The sequence below is a fragment of the Oncorhynchus kisutch genome, linkage group LG25, assembly GCF_002021735.2.
Source record: "Oncorhynchus kisutch isolate 150728-3 linkage group LG25, Okis_V2, whole genome shotgun sequence".
Taxonomy (NCBI): domain Eukaryota; kingdom Metazoa; phylum Chordata; class Actinopteri; order Salmoniformes; family Salmonidae; genus Oncorhynchus; species Oncorhynchus kisutch.
The window spans coordinates 18,987,742-19,008,841 of record NC_034198.2 but is presented as its reverse complement, the minus strand read 5'-3'; the positions used below and the strand labels follow the sequence as shown (position 1 = coordinate 19,008,841).

At 46.1% G+C, this 21,100-nt stretch overlaps 1 protein-coding gene across 3 annotated transcripts in view; it reads left to right on the top strand.

Moving 5' to 3' along the window:
- The window catches only part of LOC109870412 (myosin-16), a 47,161-nt gene that overhangs the window by 17,299 nt on the left and 8,762 nt on the right, over positions 1-21,100 (top strand). For all 3 annotated transcript variants that reach the window (XM_020460916.2, XM_020460914.2, XM_020460915.2), the window contains 5 exons: positions 6,743-6,833; positions 14,567-14,623; positions 19,776-19,862; positions 20,028-20,273; positions 20,461-20,578. In XM_020460916.2, coding sequence (XP_020316505.1) covers positions 6,743-6,833; positions 14,567-14,623; positions 19,776-19,862; positions 20,028-20,273; positions 20,461-20,578 — 599 coding nt within the window. The remainder of the gene's footprint in view (positions 1-6,742; positions 6,834-14,566; positions 14,624-19,775; positions 19,863-20,027; positions 20,274-20,460; positions 20,579-21,100) is intronic.

The window sequence follows — 21,100 nt, the reverse complement described above, 5'->3', positions numbered from 1 at the left end:
TCCGGATGCAGCACTCTGAAATGTGCTTGCACACCTCCTTTGGACCCACTCATGACAGCTGCACCATCATAGGTCTGTGCACTTTAGGCCTGCTACCCCCATCATAGGTCAACACACTTTAGGCCTGCTACCCCCATCATAGGTCAACACACTTTAGGCCTGCTACCTCCATCATAGGTCAACACACTTTAGGCCTGCTACCCCCATCATAGGTCAACACACTTTAGGCCTGCTACCCCCATCATGGGTCAACGCACTTTAGGCCTGCTACCCCTATCATAGGTCAACGCACTTTAGGCCTTTAGGCCCCTGTCATTTGGAGCTGCTGTTGCAATTCATTTGCTTTTGATTGTGCATCAAATGACTTGATTTCTGCTAGTGCTAGTAAACGCTCCTTAACTGTCCCCTCTGTCACAAACCTAACACACAGAGCCAACTGTTCAGACTGCCCATCCCTGAACATAGCATTCGATCAGGTCATTCCGAGATTCTGGAGAGAGATACGTCACATTTGATGGAGTGTTGTACCTTTGCAGGAAAGGGTCAAACTCCTTCAAAAGCTCCATACATTCAAGAAAGTTCAAGAAAGCCATTACTGACAAAATAATCAAATGTAAATGGTTTTGCCAAAAACTCTACATGGAAAGCAGAAAGCTTTACTCTACACAATTGTAATTCTCAAACCAGCAGTGCTGAAATGCCCTTTTCTGTGTACCAAAACTTTCGTGTGGGTAGTTATTCAGCTTCACTTGTCTGGGCCCAGTGTCTTTGTCACCAAAATTGCTCTAATTTCTGGAAGGAGTTGCCGCAGCAGCTTGACTACTTCATTTCTCTGGATCTGTTTCTTGTCCCTATCTCTCTGGGCATGCTTGTCCTCTCTCTCTGGGCATGCTTGTCCTCTCTCTCTGGGCATGCTTCGTCCTCTCTCTCTGGGCATGCTTCGTCCTCTCTCTCTGGGCATGCTTGTCCTCTCTCTCTGGGCATGCTTGTCCTCTCTCTCTGGGCATGCTTGTCCTCTCTCTCTGGGCATGCTTGTCCTCTCTCTCTGGGCATGCTTGTCCTCTCTCTCTGGGCATGCTTGTCCTCTCTCTCTGGGCATGCTTGTCCTCTCTCTCTGGGCATGCTTGTCCTCTCTCTCTGGGCATGCTTGTCCTCTCTCTCTGGGCATGCTTGTCCTCTCTCTCTGGATCTGTTTCTTGTCCCTCTCTCTCTGGATCTGTTTCTTGTCCCTCTCTCTCTGGATCTGTTTCTTGTCCCTCTCTCTCTGGGCATGTTTCTTGTCCCTCTCTCTCTGGGCATGTTTCTTGTCCCTCTCTCTCTGGGCATGTTTCTTGTCCCTCTCTCTCTGGGCATGCTTGTCCTCTCTCTCTGGGCATGCTTGTCCTCTCTCTCTGGATCTGTTTCTTGTCCCTCTCTCTCTGGGCATGCTTGTCCTCTCTCTCTGGGCATGCTTGTCCTCTCTCTCTGGGCATGCTTGTCCCTCTCTCTCTGGGCATGCTTGTCCTCTCTCTCTGGGCATGCTTGTCCTCTCTCTCTGGATCTGTTTCTTGTCCCTCTCTCTCTGGGCATGCTTGTCCTCTCTCTCTGGATCTGTTTCTTGTCCCTCTCTCTCTGGATCTGTTTCTTGTCCCTCTCTCTCCGGGCATGTTTCTTGTCCCTCTCTCTCCGGGCATGCTTGTCCTCTCTCTCTGGATCTGTTTCTTGTCCCTCTCTCTCTGGGCATGCTTGTCCTCTCTCTCTGGATCTGTTTCTTGTCCCTCTCTCTCTGTGCATGCTTGTCCTCTCTCTCTGGGCATGCTTGTCCTCTCTCTCTGGGCATGCTTGTCCTCTCTCTCTGGGCATGCTTGTCCTCTCTCTCTGGGCATGCTTGTCCTCTCTCTCTGGGCATGCTTGTCCTCTCTCTCTGGGCATGCTTGTCCTCTCTCTCTGGGCATGCTTGTCCTCTCTCTCTGGGCATGCTTGTCCTCTCTCTCTGGGCATGCTTGTCCTCTCTCTCTGGGCATGCTTGTCCTCTCTCTCTGGGCATGCTTGTCCTCTCTCTCTGGATCTGTTTCTTGTCCTCTCTCTGGGCATGCTTGTCCTCTCTCTCTGGGCATGCTTGTCCTCTCTCTCTGGGCATGCTTGTCCTCTCTCTCTGGGCATGCTTGTCCTCTCTCTCTGGGCATGCTTGTCCTCTCTCTCTGTGCATGCTTGTCCTCTCTCTCTGGGCATGCTTGTCCTCTCTCTCTGGGCATGCTTGTCCTCTCTCTCTGGATCTGTTTCTTGTCCCTCTCTCTCTGGGCATGCTTGTCCTCTCTCTCTGGATCTGTTTCTTGTCCCTCTCTCTCTGGGCATGCTTGTCCTCTCTCTCTGGATCTGTTTCTTGTCCCTCTCTCTCCGGGCATGTTTCTTCTCCCTCTCTCTCTGGGCATGCTTGTCCTCTCTCTCTGGCCATGCTTGTCCTCTCTCTCTGGATCTGTTTCTTGTCCTCTCTCTCTGGGCATGCTTGTCCTCTCTCTGGATCTGTTTCTTGTCCCTCTCTCTCTGGATCTGTTTCTTGTCCCTCTCTCTCTGGGCATGTTTCTTGTCCCTCTCTCTCTGGCCATGCTTGTCCTCTCTCTCTGGGCATGTTTCTCGTCCCTCTCTCTCTGGGCATGCTTGTCCTCTCTCTCTGGGCATGCTTGTCCTCTCTCTCTGGATCTGTTTCTTGTCCCTCTCTCTCTGGGCATGCTTGTCCTCTCTCTCTGGGCATGCTTGTCCTCTCTCTCTGGGCATGCTTGTCCCTCTCTCTCTGGGCATGCTTGTCCTCTCTCTCTGGGCATGCTTGTCCTCTCTCTCTGGATCTGTTTCTTGTCCCTCTCTCTCTGGGCATGCTTGTCCTCTCTCTCTGGATCTGTTTCTTGTCCCTCTCTCTCTGGATCTGTTTCTTGTCCCTCTCTCTCCGGGCATGTTTCTTGTCCCTCTCTCTCCGGGCATGCTTGTCCTCTCTCTCTGGATCTGTTTCTTGTCCCTCTCTCTCTGGGCATGCTTGTCCTCTCTCTCTGGATCTGTTTCTTGTCCCTCTCTCTCTGTGCATGCTTGTCCTCTCTCTCTGGGCATGCTTGTCCTCTCTCTCTGGGCATGCTTGTCCTCTCTCTCTGGGCATGCTTGTCCTCTCTCTCTGGGCATGCTTGTCCTCTCTCTCTGGGCATGCTTGTCCTCTCTCTCTGGGCATGCTTGTCCTCTCTCTCTGGGCATGCTTGTCCTCTCTCTCTGGGCATGCTTGTCCTCTCTCTCTGGATCTGTTTCTTGTCCTCTCTCTCTGGGCATGCTTGTCCTCTCTCTCTGGGCATGCTTGTCCTCTCTCTCTGGGCATGCTTGTCCTCTCTCTCTGGGCATGCTTGTCCTCTCTCTCTGGGCATGCTTGTCCTCTCTCTCTGGGCATGCTTGTCCTCTCTCTCTGTGCATGCTTGTCCTCTCTCTCTGGGCATGCTTGTCCTCTCTCTCTGGGCATGCTTGTCCTCTCTCTCTGGATCTGTTTCTTGTCCCTCTCTCTCTGGGCATGCTTGTCCTCTCTCTCTGGATCTGTTTCTTGTCCCTCTCTCTCTGGGCATGCTTGTCCTCTCTCTCTGGATCTGTTTCTTGTCCCTCTCTCTCCGGGCATGTTTCTTCTCCCTCTCTCTCTGGGCATGCTTGTCCTCTCTCTCTGGCCATGCTTGTCCTCTCTCTCTGGATCTGTTTCTTGTCCTCTCTCTCTGGGCATGCTTGTCCTCTCTCTGGATCTGTTTCTTGTCCCTCTCTCTCTGGATCTGTTTCTTGTCCCTCTCTCTCTGGGCATGTTTCTTGTCCCTCTCTCTCTGGCCATGCTTGTCCTCTCTCTCTGGGCATGCTTGTCCTCTCTCTCTGGATCTGTTTCTTCTCCCTCTCTCTCTGGGCATGCTTGTCCTCTCTCTCTGGATCTGTTTCTTCTCCCTCTCTCTCTGGGCATGCTTGGCCTCTCTCTCTGGGCATGCTTGTCCTCTCTCTCTGGATCTGTTTCTTGTCCTCTCTCTCTGGGCATGCTTGTCCTCTCTCTCTGGGCATGCTTGTCCTCTCTCTCTGGATCTGTTTCTTGTCCCTCTCTCTCTGGGCATGCTTGTCCTCTCTCTCTGGGCATGCTTGTCCTCTCTCTCTGGATCTGTTTCTTGTCCTCTCTCTCTGGGCATGCTTGTCCTCTCTCTCTGGATCTGTTTCTTGTCCCTCTCTCTCGGGGCATGCTTGTCCTCTCTCTCTGGGCATGCTTGTCCTCTCTCTCTGGATCTGTTTCTTGTCCCTCTCTCTCGGGGCATGCTTGTCCTCTCTCTCTGGGCATGCTTGTCCTCTCTCTCTGGATCTGTTTCTTGTCCCTCTCTCTCTGGGCATGCTTGTCCTCTCTCTCAGGGAATGCTTGTCCTCTCTCTCTGGGCATGCTTGTCCTCTCTCTGGATCTGTTTCTTGTCCCTCTCTCTCTGGGCATGCTTGTCCTCTCTCTCGGGGCATGCTTGTCCTCTCTCTCTGGGCATGCTTGTCCTCTCTCTGGATCTGTTTCTTGTCCCTCTCTCTCTGGGCATGCTTGTCCTCTCTCTCGGGGCATGCTTGTCCTCTCTCTCTGGGCATGCTTGTCCTCTCTCTGGATCTGTTTCTTCTCCCTCTCTCTCTCTCTCTGGATCTGTTTCTTCTCCCTCTCTCTCTGGGCATGCTTGTCCTCTCTCTCTGGATCTGTTTCTTGTCCCTCTCTCTCTGGGCATGCTTGTCCTCTCTCTCTGGATCTGTTTCTTGTCCCTCTCTCTCTGGGCATGCTTGCTCTCTCTCTCACTTATACAGCGCGCATGTTGATCTCTGCCTTGCACAGAAGCCTCTCTTTCTGCATGACCATTTTAAGATGTCATGAAAATCATTTATTTATGCCTAACAAAAGTAAGGCATATGCTTTCATATGCTGTATAAATTTAACTGAAAGCTTAAACATCTACTGTCTTGTTTGAGTCACTAACCTTCGACATGCTCCCTCAGCCTCCAGCTTCTTTCCCTCATTCTTGTCTGCTGTGTTTTGACGTGTATTGTTATTAAACTCATATTTACAATAACTCAAGGCTTAATAGGTGATTAATCATTTGTTTGAACTGGTAAAATCTTCATTTCCCACCGGATTGGCCTTCGGCATAGCTGCTGGCATTGCCTCTCTTGAAAAATGTCCATATATCCAGCTGACATTCGTCGTTAGCTAGCCGACAGTTGAGAAATTGAGGATAATATAATAACTTTGCGATCAACACTGTCGCCTTTTCTACACATGACCTACTGAGAATTGTTTTGCAATGGCCTACTGAATGAAAGAAATTGAGTATGAAAAGATATGTTCATGATGTTACGTCCTCGGTCTCATTTATAGCCTGGCACAGATAGCAAAACTACATTAAATACAACGTTAATTAGATATCATCGCCACATAACGGTGTCTTTTAAATTCAACATAAGTTAACGTTACCGTTAGGTAGCTCGCAACGGCTTACATTGTAGGCAGCCTCACGTAAAAACATGTTGGTTAACAAAGCTTTGATTATGACCAAAGTTCATAGTAATGAACTCTCTCCCTCTCCTGTCCGTTTACTGTTAGCAAGCAGTCTCAAGCCACAGAAGTAGGTAACGTTAACCAAAATGTTAGCTACGAGTAGGCCTAACGGTCACTAGCGTGTGCAGCATTCTCTGCATCAACAGCCGAAAAAAAGGATTTACAAAGAAAATATATTGACTGATATATTGATTTATTTAGGGGGGGGGCTAATTAATATTTTAGTGGGGCTAGACGTCCCTGTTATAGACAATGGCAAATCATTGAAAAAGTAACAGTTGAAGAGTTCAATTACAACTTCTAGACAATGAGTTACAGAGATATGAGATATTTATAGAGAGAAATATAATACAGTGGCTTAGTTTTTTCATAGACCCAATAGAGTTGGGACTGGTCTGTTGAAAAGTCTGTTATAGTCTGTTGAAATACCCATCTTATCCTCAACCAAAACAAGGGAAATTGGCAGACCGACAGTCCAGGTGTTGTCAACTGACGTCTTTGCTAAGGAATTGCATCTGCATACTATATCAGCCATATGATATCTGTTCAGCATCCAAGTAATGAAAAAAAAAAAACAGTATTTGGTTTGCTGCTTGCAGACATTTGGATTGCATGTCCCTGGCTTGCAGCAAAACAGATGCCTGGTGGAGGTTATAACATGATATCAGTAGTGCAGAGGACCGTTATCTAGATTTTAAGGGCTCAGGGCCTCGGGCCAGGGTTTCAGTAATGTCCTAACTTGTTGGTATGTGCCTCTCAGTAATATGAGGCTGAATGGAGGAAGGTGTTCTCTGACCTTTACCTGGAGAGTAGAACCAGCTGTGACATACAGGACATAAACGCAATAACATTTTCATTACCAAAACAGAACTAGGCCTTGACGTCAGATGTCAATCATTAATTTCCCCCCTTTCCTTCCCTCCTTCTCTTTCACTCACACACCTCTGTTTCTCACAACAACAAAAAAACATTTTCATTTTCAAAGGAAGAGGGGGTTCTTGAAGTCATTCATCCTCGTTGCACAATATTATTCTCACTTGTGAATGCCAATCAAATGAGTGAGTCACCTTGTTGCACCACCAGGATCAAACGAGGTCTGCCACTCATTCTCTCTGCTGAGCATGTCCCCTCACAGGGCAGTTTACTGTGGAAAAGGTATGATGATATTGATATATTCTCTCTCTCTTTCTCAAGGAGAGATGTGGAGATAACCAGCACCAGTACCAAGCTGGAGGCAGAAGAGGCCCTTAACATCAGCCTGCATAGGAGGAACAAGGAGCTGCAGGTTGGACCCAGACTGGAGATGAAGGGGTGTTCGAGTGGAGATATTGAGGGGTGGGAGGGGAGAGGGGTAATGTTGTGGGTTTGAAGGACTTTAAAGGGAGTTGGGGTCAGGGGTAGGAGGCATTGAGACATATTGTGAGGTGGCGAGGGGGAGGGTGATGGGTTGAGTTGGAAGAGGGGGTGTAGGGTCAGGGGTCGGGAGGCATTAAGACGTGTCGGAGAGAGTGGGAGGACTGGGGGGATTAAGGGGGGGGGGGGGTGGTGAGGTGGATTTGAGGGGTAAGATTGAAGGGGGTTGCTCCCGGTCGGGATGTCAAGGAGAGATCTGCATTCCTACTTTTCAGCACCACGGCTGTGTTCTGTCCTCTGATTGGTGGGCTGGTTTCACAGCCCCCTGCCTGTCAGGAGAATGAGGAGCTGGTAAAAACACACATCCTTCATCTGAACTGATAAACATCTATAGCCTGGCATCTCTTAGAGAGTTAACTCCTTCATCTGAACTGATAAACATCTATAGCCTGGCCTCTCTTAGAGAGTTAACTCCTTCACTCTCTGTGGATATATGCTGTGTAGACATTTGCCCTTTGACTTCTCCGTTCAGGTTACGGTTTGCAAAGATGCACTTCAAAATCACAAGAGCCTTCCTAGTGAAATAATGTTTTATAAACAAGTCATTATAGTGTCTGATTTGCAGATACTTTGCACTATGTAAATGGGCTTCATGTCCTCAGAAGATACAAAAAAAAACTATGCGCCCTGCAGCTTGTTGTGTTTCCACATTCAGTCCAGAAGTATGTCAATGATTGGGAAAGAGGTTGCATTTTCTTTTTGATTCAACAGTGCCTACGCAACTAAAATAACATTCAGGTCATTCAGTTCTTATATCTGGCATAAATGCCTGAATGAGCACGTAATAACGCTGAAATGATTACTTTAACAGGGCGTTTGGTTTTATTGTACTATTTGCAGTTGTCATTGCATTACATTTTTGCAGACACTCTTCTCCAGTGAGTGACTTACAGGGTCAATTAGGGTTAAATGCACATCGGCAGATTTTGTTCATGTTGTCAGCTCAGGGATTCAAACCAACAACCTTTCGGTTACTGGCTCAACACTCTTAACCGCTAGACTACCTGTCGACCCCAAAATGATGAAAAGGCCCACGGAAGACAAGGTTACGGGAACAACGTTGACAAGCAGTGGCATACTGTCGCTCCAACACGATTATCTCTCTCCACCACTGGAACTTGCAGATGAACATGTGTTTTGTCTGGCGCTGTTCCTTCATGCAAAAGAATGAGATTGAGAGAGACACTGAAAGAGTTGCAGATAAACAGACGGACGGAAAGAGAGCCAAGAAAAGAAACAGAGAGAGACACACAGAGATGCAGAGAGAAAGAAAGACAGAGATGGAAAGAGAAACCAAGAGAGAAACAGAGCGACAGATTGAGGAAAAAGAGAGAGTGGTAAAAGCAAAAAGGGCAGATCAGGTAAACTCCTCCTGAGATCCATGGATAACTCCAGTTCCTTGATCCTCTATCCAGAGGTTGGGAAAGAACAGAGGAATAAAGACTGTCTTTGTCTGTCTGCTGGGTGAACGAGGGACTGAAAGACGATCGGTGTGTCGGTGAGAGTGGTCATGTTTTCACATTTACTGTAGCCCTGGCATTATCCCATCAATGAAGCCTGTGTGTGTGTGTGTGTGTTTGGATCATGATCAGCATCTCCTCCCACAGATAAAGATGCAGGTGTCCAGGCCAGGCCAGCGCTGAACAAAAGACCAGATTATTGCTCGCCCACTCGCGTGTGGTTTAAATATAAAGGTCACATGAATATATCAAGATTCCCAAGACAGCATTATAGCTCACAGGAAATCAAAGAGACATCTCATTTATGATGTAGCTATCTTCCCCCCCTACAGTACAGTTAAAGCACAATGTACTGCTGGGGGTAGCAGTTATGCATTTCAGCTGCTTCTTAGGAGAGTTGTAGCTCAAAGAGATAGCTCTGAATAGCTTTGCGATAGCTCTGAACAGCTTTGCGATAGCTCTGAACAGCTTTGCGATAACTCTGAATAGCTTTGCGATAGCTCTGAATAGCTTTGCGATAGCTCTGAATAGCTTTGCGATAGCTCTGAACAGCTTTGCGATAGCTCTGAACAGCTTTGCGATAGCTCTGAACAGCTTTGCGATAGCTCTGAACAGCTTTGCGATAGCTCTGAACAGCTTTGCGATAGCTCTGAACAGCTTTGCGATAGCTCTGAACAGCTTTGCGATAGCTCTGAATAGCTTTGCGATAGCTCTGAATAGCTTTGCGATAGCTCTGAATAGCTTTGCGATAGCTCTGAATAGCTTTGCGATAGCTCTGAATAGCTTTGCGATAGCTCTGAACAGCTTGCGTACTTTACAGTGCAATGTTCTGTATTTATATTGTGTACGTGGGGGAGAGTTGGCTAGTGAAGACCTATGATGATGGAGCTCCCACTACTCCTCTACAGTTCAAAGCAGCTTTGGCAGACACGATATGAATGCAGTTGTAGAATGGGGCGAGCAGATGCATGCTATTCACTTCCATCTCGGAGGAGGGAGATGTTTAATGGCTGGTTTTATGGTGTTTATAATAAAGCAATTCTAGCGGACTGAAAAGGGATCCTTGTGTGAGGTCAGAGGTCAAGTCAATCATCATGAACTAGTTTGTGACCAGTATTTTTCTGTTTTGCTTTAAAGCAGATGTGTGTTTGCATGTCCAGTACGTGTGCAAAAGTAACACAGGACAGGAGCCAGGCCCTCAGCCACCTGGCTACTGTACACAGAGCACATCGTTTTTAATAATATGATTTTGACCTGTCCTCAGCTACACTCTTAGAAAAAAGGGTTCCAAAATGGTTCTTCGGCTATCCCCCATAGGGTAAGCGTTTTTGGTTCCATATAGAACTCTCAGTGGAAAGGGTTGTACAAGGAACCAAAAGGGTTCTGCCTGCAACCAAAAAGGGTTATTCAAAGGGTTCTACTATGGGGACAGCTGAAGAACCCTTTTAGGTTCCAGATAGAGACTGATGAGGTAAAGACCTTGAATTACCTGGTCATCGCTCCAGTCAATGAAATCACCAGGGCATTGCCATGGTAGCTACAGCTCCATCTGAAGGCGTTTTAAAAAAGTTTTTTTTAAAACAAAACAAAGGGTTCTTATTCCAGAACTTTTCGAGCTTAGAGTCTGAAATGATCAGAGCATACGTACGTGGACAGTATGGAGAGTTCTATTGATAGGAGTAGAGTCTGTAATGAGGTTAGTTTGATGCAGGAGCAGTGGTAGGCGTGTGCCAGGAGAGACTAATCGTTCAGCCTCTGGTCTGGTTCCCCTCTCAGAGGGCTCTCTGAGGGGGGTTGACAGGATATAGCTGCCCACGCTATAGAATACCCCTCAGATACAATCACCGAGCCATCAGGCTCAACTCACATGTGATTGCAATTTATGCTCAATTTAAAATGGTGGAGAGTTGCACTGGGGAAAAAATCCCCTAATGTGGAAAGTTTAAGTGCAATTTCAGATATCAGACCGTCCAAAAGTCCACTGTAATAATGGGCTAACGGTTTTGTTTCCTTTTGCGGTATCTTATGCTTATTAGATTGAGCTGAAATGGACTTACTGTGGTAAAACACAATCGTGTGCCAGTACAGCAGTTCCCAGGCATGTTCAGAAGGAAAAAAACAGGTGGTCCAACAAACTGTTATTCTACAGGGCAGTATTATTGTATCAAAATATTAGCGATAACAGTTTCAGGCAAAGTTGACCGGGGGAGAAGTAACAGTAACAGAAACAAGGTATTAAATAGAGCAGTCGGGGAGCTCTGCTACTCTCTCTCTGTGTGTGTGTCAGGAAGTGTGGAGTGTAGAATGCCCGAGGAGAAGCGACTCGGCTGAGTGGAGCACAGCAGCATGTGTGTGTGTCGGTATGTGTGTGTGTGAGAGAGAGAGAGTGTTGGGGAGAGTCAGTCAGTCAGTTGGGCTGCTGCTGCCTCACCATGGCTGTGCTCTCTGCTGAGGTCCTGCGCTGGCACGTGAGTTTCTACACCACTTTTCTCTCGCTCGCTCGCTCTCTTTTATCCTCCTCTCCTCTTTCTTTTTGCATGCTCTTAAACGTTTGTGTGGGCCTGTGCCTTTCATAGGAAGCTTGAATGTTATTAGCTAAAGTTATACCGATGTTATCTGAATGACTAGCCTCCTGGTTGTTTTGCTACCTGTAGAGTATTGTTGAAATATTTGCATGTATTATACCGGTTTACTGTCATCACTAAAACTAATTTGACTTAGAGATGATTAGGGCCAGCAGCATACCAAATCAAATTGTACTTGTCACATACACATGGTTAGCAAATGTTAAATCGAGTGAGGCGAAATGCTTGTGCTTCTAGTTCTGACCATGCAGTAATATCTAACAAGTAATCTAACAATTTCACAACAACTACCTTATACACACACAAGTGTAAAGGAATGAATAAGAATATGTACATAAAAATATATGGATGAGCGATGGCCGAACGGCATAGGCAAGATGCAGTAAATGGTATAGAGTACAGTGTATACATATGAGATGAGTAATGTAGGGTATGAAAACATTATATAAAGTGGCATTGTTTAAAGTGGCTAGTGATACATTTATTACATCCAATTTTATATTATTAAAGTGGCTAGAGATGAGTCAGTATGTTGACAGCAGCCACTCAATGTTAGTGATTGATCAAGTCTGCTGGCCTTGAGATAGAAGCTGTTTTTCAGTCTCTCGGTCCCAGCTTTGATGCACCTGTACTGACCTCGCCTTCTGAATGATAGCGAGGTGAACAGGCTGTGGCTCGAGTGGTTATTGTCCTTGATGATCTTTTTGGCCTTCCTGTGACATCGGATGGTGTAGGTGTCCTGGAGGGCAGGTAGTTTGCCCGCGGTCATGCATTGTGCAGACCTCACTACCCTCTGGAGATCCTTACGGTTGGGGGCGGAGCAGTTGCCATAACAGGCGGTGATACAGCCCGACAGGATGCTCTCGATTGTGCATCTGTAAAAGTTTGTGAGTGTTTTTGGTGGCTGCGCCTTCTTCACTACGCTGTCTGTATGGGTGAACCATTTCAGTTTTTCCGGGATGTGTACACCGAGGAACTTAAAACTTTCCACCTTCTCCACTACTGTCCCGTCGATGTGGATAGGGGATGCGCCCTCTGCTGTTTCCTTAAGTCCACGATCATCTCCTCTGTTTTGTTGACATTGAGTGTGAGGTTACACCACACTCCGATGGCCCTCACCTCCTTCCTGTAGGCCGTCTCGTCGTTGTTGGTAATCAAGCCTACCACTGTAGTGTCGTCTGCAAACTTGATGATTGAGTTGGAGGCGTGCATGGCCACGCAGTCATGGGTGAACAGGGAAAACAGGAGAGGGCTGAGAACGCACCCTGTGGGGTCCCAGTGTTGAGGATCAGCGGGGTGGAGATGTTATTTCCTACCCTCACCACCTGGGGGCGGCCCGTCAGGAAGTCCAGGACCCAGTTGCACAGGGCGGGGTCGAGCTGTAGTCGATGAACAGCATTCTTACATAGGTATTCCTCTTGTCCAGATGGGTTAGGGCAGTGTGCAGTGTGATTGTGTCGTCTGTGGACCTACTGGGGCGGTAAGCAAATTGGAGTGGGTCTAGGGTGTAAGGTAGGGTGGAGGTGATATGGTCCTTTACTAGTCTCTCAAAGCACTTCATGATGACGGAAGTGAGTGCTACTGGGCGATAGTCATTTAGCTCAGTTACCTTAGCTTTCTTGGGATCAGGAACAATGGTGGCCCTCTTGAAGCATGTGGGAACAGCAGACTGGGATGAAGATTGATTGAATGTCTGTAAACACACCAGCCAGCTGGTCTGCGCATGCTCTGAGGGCGCAGCTAGGGATGCCGTCTGGGTCGGCAGCCTTGCAAGGGTTAACACGTTTAAATGTTTTACTCACGTTGGCCACAGAGGAGAGCCAGCAGGTTTTGGTAGCGTGCCGTGTCGGTGGCACTGTATTGTCCTCAAAGCGAGCAAAGAAGTTATTTAGTTTGTCTGGGAGCAAGACATCATGGCCCACGACGAGGCTGGTTTTCTTTTTGTAGTCCGTGATTGACTGTAGACCCTGCCACATACCTCATGTCTGAGCTGTTGAATTGCAACTCTACTTTGTCTCTATACTGACGCTTAGCTTGTTTGATTGCCTTGCGGAGGGAATAGCTAAACTGTTTGTATTCGGTCATGATTTTGGTTGCCTTGCCCTGATTAAAAGCAATGGTTCGTGCTTTCAGTTTTGCGCGAATGCTGCCATCAATCCACAGTTTCTGGTTGGGGAAGGTTAGCACCCTGCATCCCACTCCTAGCTTTCCTCTGAAGCTATGTAAGGTTGGTCCTTGATGGGAGACCAGATGCTGCTGGAAGTGGTGTTCGAGTGCCAGTAGGAGGCACTCTTTCCTCTGGTCTAAAAAAAATATCTCAATGCCCCTGGGAAGTGGTTGGGGACATTGCCCTGTGTAGGACACCATCTTTCAGATGGAATGTTAAACGGGTGTCCTGTCTCGCTGTGGTCACTAAAGATCCCATGGCACTTATTGTGAGAGTATGGTGTTAAACCCGGTGTCTTGGCTAAATTTCCAATTTGGCCCTCATGGTCACCTAATAATCCCCAGCTTCCAATTGGCTCATTCTTCCTCTCTCCTGTAGCTATTTCCCAGGTCATTGCTGTACATAAAAAAAGGAGTGTGATTGAGATATTGAGATATTGAAAGTTATGACCCTGCCTGTGTGTGTAGAGTTTGGAACTTTGTTTGGTGTTTCCCCAAGTCTCTGCGTTTTGTGGTTAGTAGTGAGAGAGTTGGCTATGTGTGTGATGTCCTGGGGCTATACGGTACATGTTAGACACACTTCCTGACACTGAGACAAGATGGAGCTGTAGATACCACAGAACATGACATGACTTGGAGCCTGAAGACTGCAATGTTTATAAACTCTAGCAATACGTTTGTGTCAAAAGGGCATAAACAACCTGTGTGTCAGTGAATTAAGTTATAATATTGGGAAAACTGAAATGTACTTAGAGATCCATTAGTGTGATAAGAAGCTGCATGACATTGCATCTATACTGAAGCAATAATAGCCTACAATTGTATGTCATAGATGTCATATATTAATGATAAAAGTGCAATAAATCATTCAGCTATAGTAACAATTATAATATAATCAAATATTGCAACATGAACCCGATAATTTCATGAAGTGAAATCCTTCATTACTGTCATCCCACCCGTTGGGCCGCCATGTATGAATGAAAGATAATGTGAAATGACAGTTGATATTCTCTGTTGAGCTGACTGACCTGATACGAAAGCCCAGTCCCATGCAGACTCAGTCTGAGGGTCAGAGTAGAAATAATGATGGAGGCTACTGCTGCTGCTGACATTCCTGCTGTGAAGAAAAAAAACCACTGGCATGCTGAACCAACCCAGGGAGAAATACAGAGAATGAGAATATCTCTCACCACAAACCTACTGCCCTGAAATAGCAAACCAACAATGGGGTAGTGCCTCTTATTTGCCCAGACAAAACATTGTATTTCTGCAGACTATGTAGGTTTACTGGGACAATGGGAATTATTCAAATCTGTCAGAAAGTTGCAGTGATTCTATGAAATGCTAGCACATGCATGTAATGAGGACAATGCTCTCTCGGCTCTCTGTAGGTCCGTATCGAGGAGCTGGAGGAGGAACTGGAGACAGAAAGAACCATGAGAGCCAAGGTACAGTACATCTGTCACTGGTCCAGTACTGTAACCCCTACATTATCACCTAACTCTATCAAACCTATTGCATCCATAACTCACTGGAGTTGGGCTGTCATTAGTGTTATAGGGGTGTGTGCTAGAGTTAGCGTTATGTTTGGAGGTGCTGTGGCCAGTACTGCGGTCTACTGTGGTCAGTGCAAGGCATGTCCTGCTGTCTACTGTGGTCAGTGCAAGGCATGCAAGGCATGTCCTGAACTGTCCGAGTGAATGTTTGTGGTGTTGGATGGCGGAGCTTCCTGAGGGAGAGTCCTGTATCACATATCAGTCAAAGACTAGAGCAGTCCAAGGTGCTGTGGGATGAGATGAGCTTTGCCCGGCTGTAATACTCTGAGATGTGGTGCAGCTAGGAGTTGTCATAGGATTGAAACCTTGGAAGGGAAGTCAAGGAGAGAGAAGGAGGAATACTGGGGAAGGGAGTTAGGTTTGGAGAATGAAATAGAGAAGAATCAGTAAGGTGAGAGGTTGATTTCAGACAGGAAGGGTAGTGGAGGGTTCAGTTGGAGTAGGGAAGTGGGATTGAGGCAAATGGGAGTGACGGGGTTTGGGGGACCTGGTGTTTGGCATGCTGGTGGGGTAAATAGGTCTGTCCCGTGCCTCTGGTGGTTACCCCAAATCAGCTGCACCTGTGATAATAAATGAGAGGAAAGCCCTAGTGTTTCTGGTTAACTCACAGAGCAGCCCCGGAGGCAAACAGAGCCCCTACATCCGACCATTCCAAACACGCATGAAAACACAAATGGACACACACACACACACACTCCTCCACCTTGCTCCGCACGAGCGTGACAGAAGTAATGGACAAGGATAATTTTTTCGCTCTCCTTCTTCAGTATGCCAAGGTGGCCAAAAGGCATCTGGTATATTTGTATGTTAAGGCTATAAACGGGGTTTAAAACTCTGAGCTTAGTCCATGTCAAACCAATCCCTTGTAGAAGAGAAGATTGTTCACTTAACAGTAGGAGGAGATTGTTAACACCTTCTTATGTGAAACGAGACTTGAGTTTTGTGTGTATTTTAGAGAGACCGACCCTGCTGCGATCCCACTGTGGCAATAAGCAGGCCAGAGATAGAAACATACATTTTTCATCCTCACTGGTGGTGAATGGAGTGACATCCAGTCCCTTTAGGCTGTTTGCACACTTCTTCCCTAGCTCTGGGTGGCACACACACACACACTGGGTGGTATACTTAACTAATAGCCCTGTGCTCCCCCTGCCTCCTATTAAAGCCAGCAGAGTGTGAGAGAGAGACAGGCAGAGACTTGTAAAGCTTTATCTCAGTGTCTCTAACACACATACCAGCGCTGCAGACAGACTGTCCATTGTCTGGCTCAGCTCAGGTAGGGAGAGATGAGGAGATAGTGCCGGCACTATCTCCTGGTACTGTTTTCCATGGAATCTTCTCCCCAGTGGAATGTCGGACACACACACACGCTCACCCAAACTCCCGGACACTCTCATGCAAACAAGAGTTGTCTGCCATTCCACATGGACTAAGACAAAGCTGACCTTCCTTTAACCTCTTTCGTTTACAACAGAAAGGGAACGGTTGTGAAGTGTATTGAGCTGAAGTAGCTGTTGACACTGTCCATGGACTGGACGAGAGTGATGACAGAAACAGGTCAGAGGTCAGAGTGCACGGGCGAGACAGAGATAGGGAGCTATAGTGGTAGAGTGGGGAAGGGTGAGTGCACAGGAAACTGAAAGATGAGATCCCTCTGCTTGGTTGGAGCTGAAATGAGATTAGTCTGTTTTCACTTTGAGCTCTGATTAACCATGTCAAGAGGAAGACCATACAGAAAATAGATAATGTAGAATATCATGAAGCAGGCAGAAATACTGTACATGGACAAACACACTTGGCTTTGAGGTAGTGTGGCCTACCAAACACTACCAGTGGACTGAAGCTTTAACCTTCTACTGCAGTGGGCTACATCAGAGTGTTTCTTAGTAGTCTTTAACAAATGTACTTTGAAACAAAAGTGTACACTTCACACAAATGGTTATGGTCTTAAGAAAATAAGATAACTGTTCCATGTCAGATATAGTTGAAATATTCCATTTTGAGTTTGCATCCCATTATGACACTTTATACACAGTTGAAGCTGGAAGTTTACATACACCTTAGCCAAATACATTTAAACTCAGTTTTTCACAATTCCTGACATTCCTGACATTTAATCCTAGTAAATCCTAGTAAATTCCCTGTCTACGGTCAGTCACCACTTTATTTTAAGAACGTGAAATGCGAGAACAATAGTAGAGAAAATTATTTATTTCAGCTTTTATTTCTTTCATCACATTCCCAGTGGGTCAGAAGTTTACATACACTCAATTAGTATTTGGTAGCTTTGCCTTTAAATTCTTTAACTTGTGTCAAATGTTTCGGGACGAGTTCCACAAGTTTCCCACAATAAGTTGGGTGAATTGTGACCCATTCCTCCTGACAGAGCTGGTGTAACCGAGTCAGGTTTGTAAGCCTCATTGCTCGCACATGCTTTTTCAGTTCTGCCCACAAATGTTCTATAGGTTGAGGTCAGGGCTTTGGGATGGCCACTCCAATACCTTGACTCTGTTGTCCTTAAGCCTTTTTGCCACAACTTTGGAAGTATGCTTGGGGTCATTGTCCATTTGGAAGACCCATTTGCAACCAAGCTTTAACATCCTGACTGATGTCTTGAGATGTTGCTTCAATATATCCACCTCATTTTCCCGGCCATCTATTTTGTGAAGTGCACCAGCCCCTCCTGCAGCAAAGCACCCCACAACGTGATGCTGCCACCCCCTTGCTTGTCACGATCGTCGTAAGGAGTGGACCAAAATGCAGCGGGGTATGTGTTCATGATTTTTTTATTAAAGAGAGCACTGAACACAAACTATACAAAACAATAAACGAATAACGACCGTGAAGTTATAATGAGAACTGTGCTGACACAAGCAACTAACATAAACAATCACCCACAACCCAAAATGACAAAACAGGCTACCTAAATATGGCTCCCAATCAGAGACAACGACTAACACCTGCCTCTGATTGAGAACCATATCAGGCCAAACACAGAAACAGACAAACTAGACATCCAACATAGAATGCCCACTCAGATCACACCCTGACCAAACAAAACATAGAAAAATACAAAGCAAACTATGGTCAGGGTGTGACATTGCTTCACGTTGGGATGGTGTTCTTCAGCTTGCAAGCATCCCCCTTTTTCTTCCAAACATAACGATGGTCATTATGGCCAAACAGTTCTATTTTTGTTTCATCAGACCAGACGATATTTCTCCAAAAAGTACAATCTTTGTCCCCATGTGCAGTTGCAAACCGTAGTCTGGCTTTTTTATGGTGGTGTTGGAGTAGTGGCTTCTTCCTTGCTGAGTAGCCTTTCTGGTTATGTTGATATAGGACTCGTTTTTCTGTGGACATAGATACTTTTGTACCTGTTTCCTCCAGCATCTTCACAAGGTCCTTTGCTGTTGTTCTGGGATTGATTTGCACTTTTCGCACCAAAGTACATTCATCTCTAGGAGACAGAACGCGTCTCCTTCCTGAGCGGTATGACGGCTGCGTGGTCCCATGGTGTTTATACTTGCATACTATTGTTTCTACAGATGAACGTGGTACCTTCAGACGTTTGGAAATTGCTCCCAAGGATGAAGCAGACTTGTGGAGGTCTACAATTTTTTTCTGAGGTCTTGGCTGATTTCTTTTGATTTTCCCATGATGTCAAGCAAAGAGGCACTAAGTTTGAAGGTAGCCCTTGAAATACATCCACAGGTACACCGCCAATTGACTCAAATGATCAATTAGCCTATCAGAAGCTTCTAAAGCTATGACATCATTTTCTGGAATTTTCCAAGCTGTTTAAAGGCACAGTCAACTTAATGTATGTAAACTTCTGAACCACTGGAATTATGATACAGTGAATTATAAAAGTGAAATAATCTGTCTGTAAACAATTGTTGGAAAAATTACTTGTGTCATGCACAAAGTAGATGTCCTAACTGACTTGACAAAACTAGTTTGATATTGACAAGACATTTGTGGAGTGGTTGAAAAACGAGTTTATGACTCCAACCTAAGTGTATGTTAACTTCCGACTTCAACTGTACATCACAGAAGACTGAAATATAACAAAAAACTGTTTGACATAGAAACACCAGATATTTTTTTTATTTTTAAATTTGTATGAAAAACATTTAGAACGTTCCATCCACGAGGCCACTGGGTCATTTGATTGGTGGAAAGGGCTACAGACCCTCTCAACATTCACAACAGCTTTAAAACAGCAGTAAAAGATCAACATAAAACCAACAACACCGTTCAACTGGAACATCTAAAGCTTTGATCGTTTGTGCATTTCACGACCATATGTTTCAGAGTACTATAACCGTTACATGTGTTGCCTGGTTTTATAATGGAAATGCCTCAAGTTTTAGATAAACATCACCCAAGCCTGTCATTACCACTCTGATTGTGATTGTCCTTTGAAGATTACATTTATGGAGATGATGCTTAGTCTGGTCTAGCACAACATAGATTTTTATATAGACATTTAAATCATTTACACTTCTCTACCTGGAAACACAGAGCTGGTAGTAGCTACTGTAGATGACCAAGAAAGAGGAGTCGCTCAATATTTGGACTTTGCAACGGATGCTCCTCCCTGCTGTTCGCTGATCCTGACCTCTGAACCCTGTGGAGGTCACTTCCTGTTGGTGTCTTTCAATCACAGGATGTGGGATCATTTTGGTGGGTCCAGATCGAATCTGCAGGGATGTTTACTTACCAACATCTTTACAGTGTTTCCAGCATATTTAATTCATAAAACTGCAGCTATCAATGTTTTGTCGCTTTAGATGCTCTCAGGCTGTTACATAGATGACCACAGCTGGTTCACACAAGGAAGATATAACCCACCGACAAGAGTCTCACTTTGATGATGTCACTGTGTGTGGAGAGGATACTGTTTGTGATAAACTGAGCCGGATCTGTTTCTGATGCAATTGCACCCAGAAACAAATCTTGCATGAGCACTGGCCTCTAGCCAACTAATTTGTAATTGTTAAGTCTATTATGAGACACTACAAATGACTTTGTTTTGTAGGTGGAGAAGCAGAGAGCTGATCTGACCAGAGAACTGGATGACCTTACTGACCGACTGGAGGAGGCAGGGGGAGCCACAGCTTCACAGGTACACATGCAGACAAACACACTCTAGCATGTAACCCTGAGATGTATTGGCACATGTCACTCCATTTGACCAGTAATGGGAGGAATGTAACAGTAATCATAGCCATTGTAAATGGATTGACTAGCTTCGACCTTCCCCTCTCACTCCCTCCATCACTCCCCTCAGATTGAAGTAAATAAAAAGCGGGAGGCGGAGCTCCAGCGTCTGAGAAGGGACTTGGAGGAGTCTTCTATCCAATCAGAGGCCCTGGCTGCGTCTCTAAGGAAGCGTCATGGTGATGCGATGGCAGAGCTGGGAGAGCAGTGTGAGAGTCTCCAGAGGACCAGGGCCAAGCTGGACAAGGAGAAACAGAGTCTACGCATGGAGCTGGAGGACCTTGCTGCCTCACTGGACACCCTGCAGAAAGTCAGGGTTAGTCACACCTCGGATGGGAAGGCTGTCCCTGAGAGTTAGCGATTCGTTCTATCACAGTGACCCACATCAAGCTTTTGGAGGTGTCTTGCAAAACCTTTCACACTCTAAAAAGAATCAGCCATGTGAGTGCCTATGTAATATGGCCAAAGTGCCTAGAAATGCCATGTTTTCATCTTATCACCAGGTGTCGACAGACAGCCAGCTGAGGAAGCTGGAGGAGCAGCTCTCTGAGGCCAACACCAGAGGAGACGATCTGCAGAAAGCCCTGACTGAGGTCAACGTAGCCAGGAACAGACTCACAGGTGCACGTACAAGTGCAAACACACAACCTCGCACACACAACCAAGTGAAAGCTCAAAGCCTTTGGCGTGTCTCCAATGTTCAGTTCAATCGGGTTTAACCCTCTACTTGGCTTAGAGTGCAGAGTACAAATACTCACACAAACAGATTGAACAGAGTTAGTCAGCACTAGGACTGTAGACACAGATCGAACAGGGCTGTGGTGCAACAAAGACCTTATGACAGTCTTGAGTTTAGACCAACTGGCCTACCGCCAGCCAAACTCAGTTCAGCCCAGTCCAGTGCTGAGCAATGGGAAACAGACACACTAGAAGAAACTACATCATTTACAGCTTCTCCCCTATTGGCCTCAGATGGCCTTGAATGCGGCAGGGAAAATGTCATTAAGTATCATATAAAGTGCCGTCATGAACCCTCTGCGAATTCCGTGAAGAGTCCTCTCTTTCTTTGCTCTGTGTATTAAAAATCACTGTGAGCATAGCTATCATATGTGTGTGTTTGTGTGTTTATATCGGTTAGCTGTA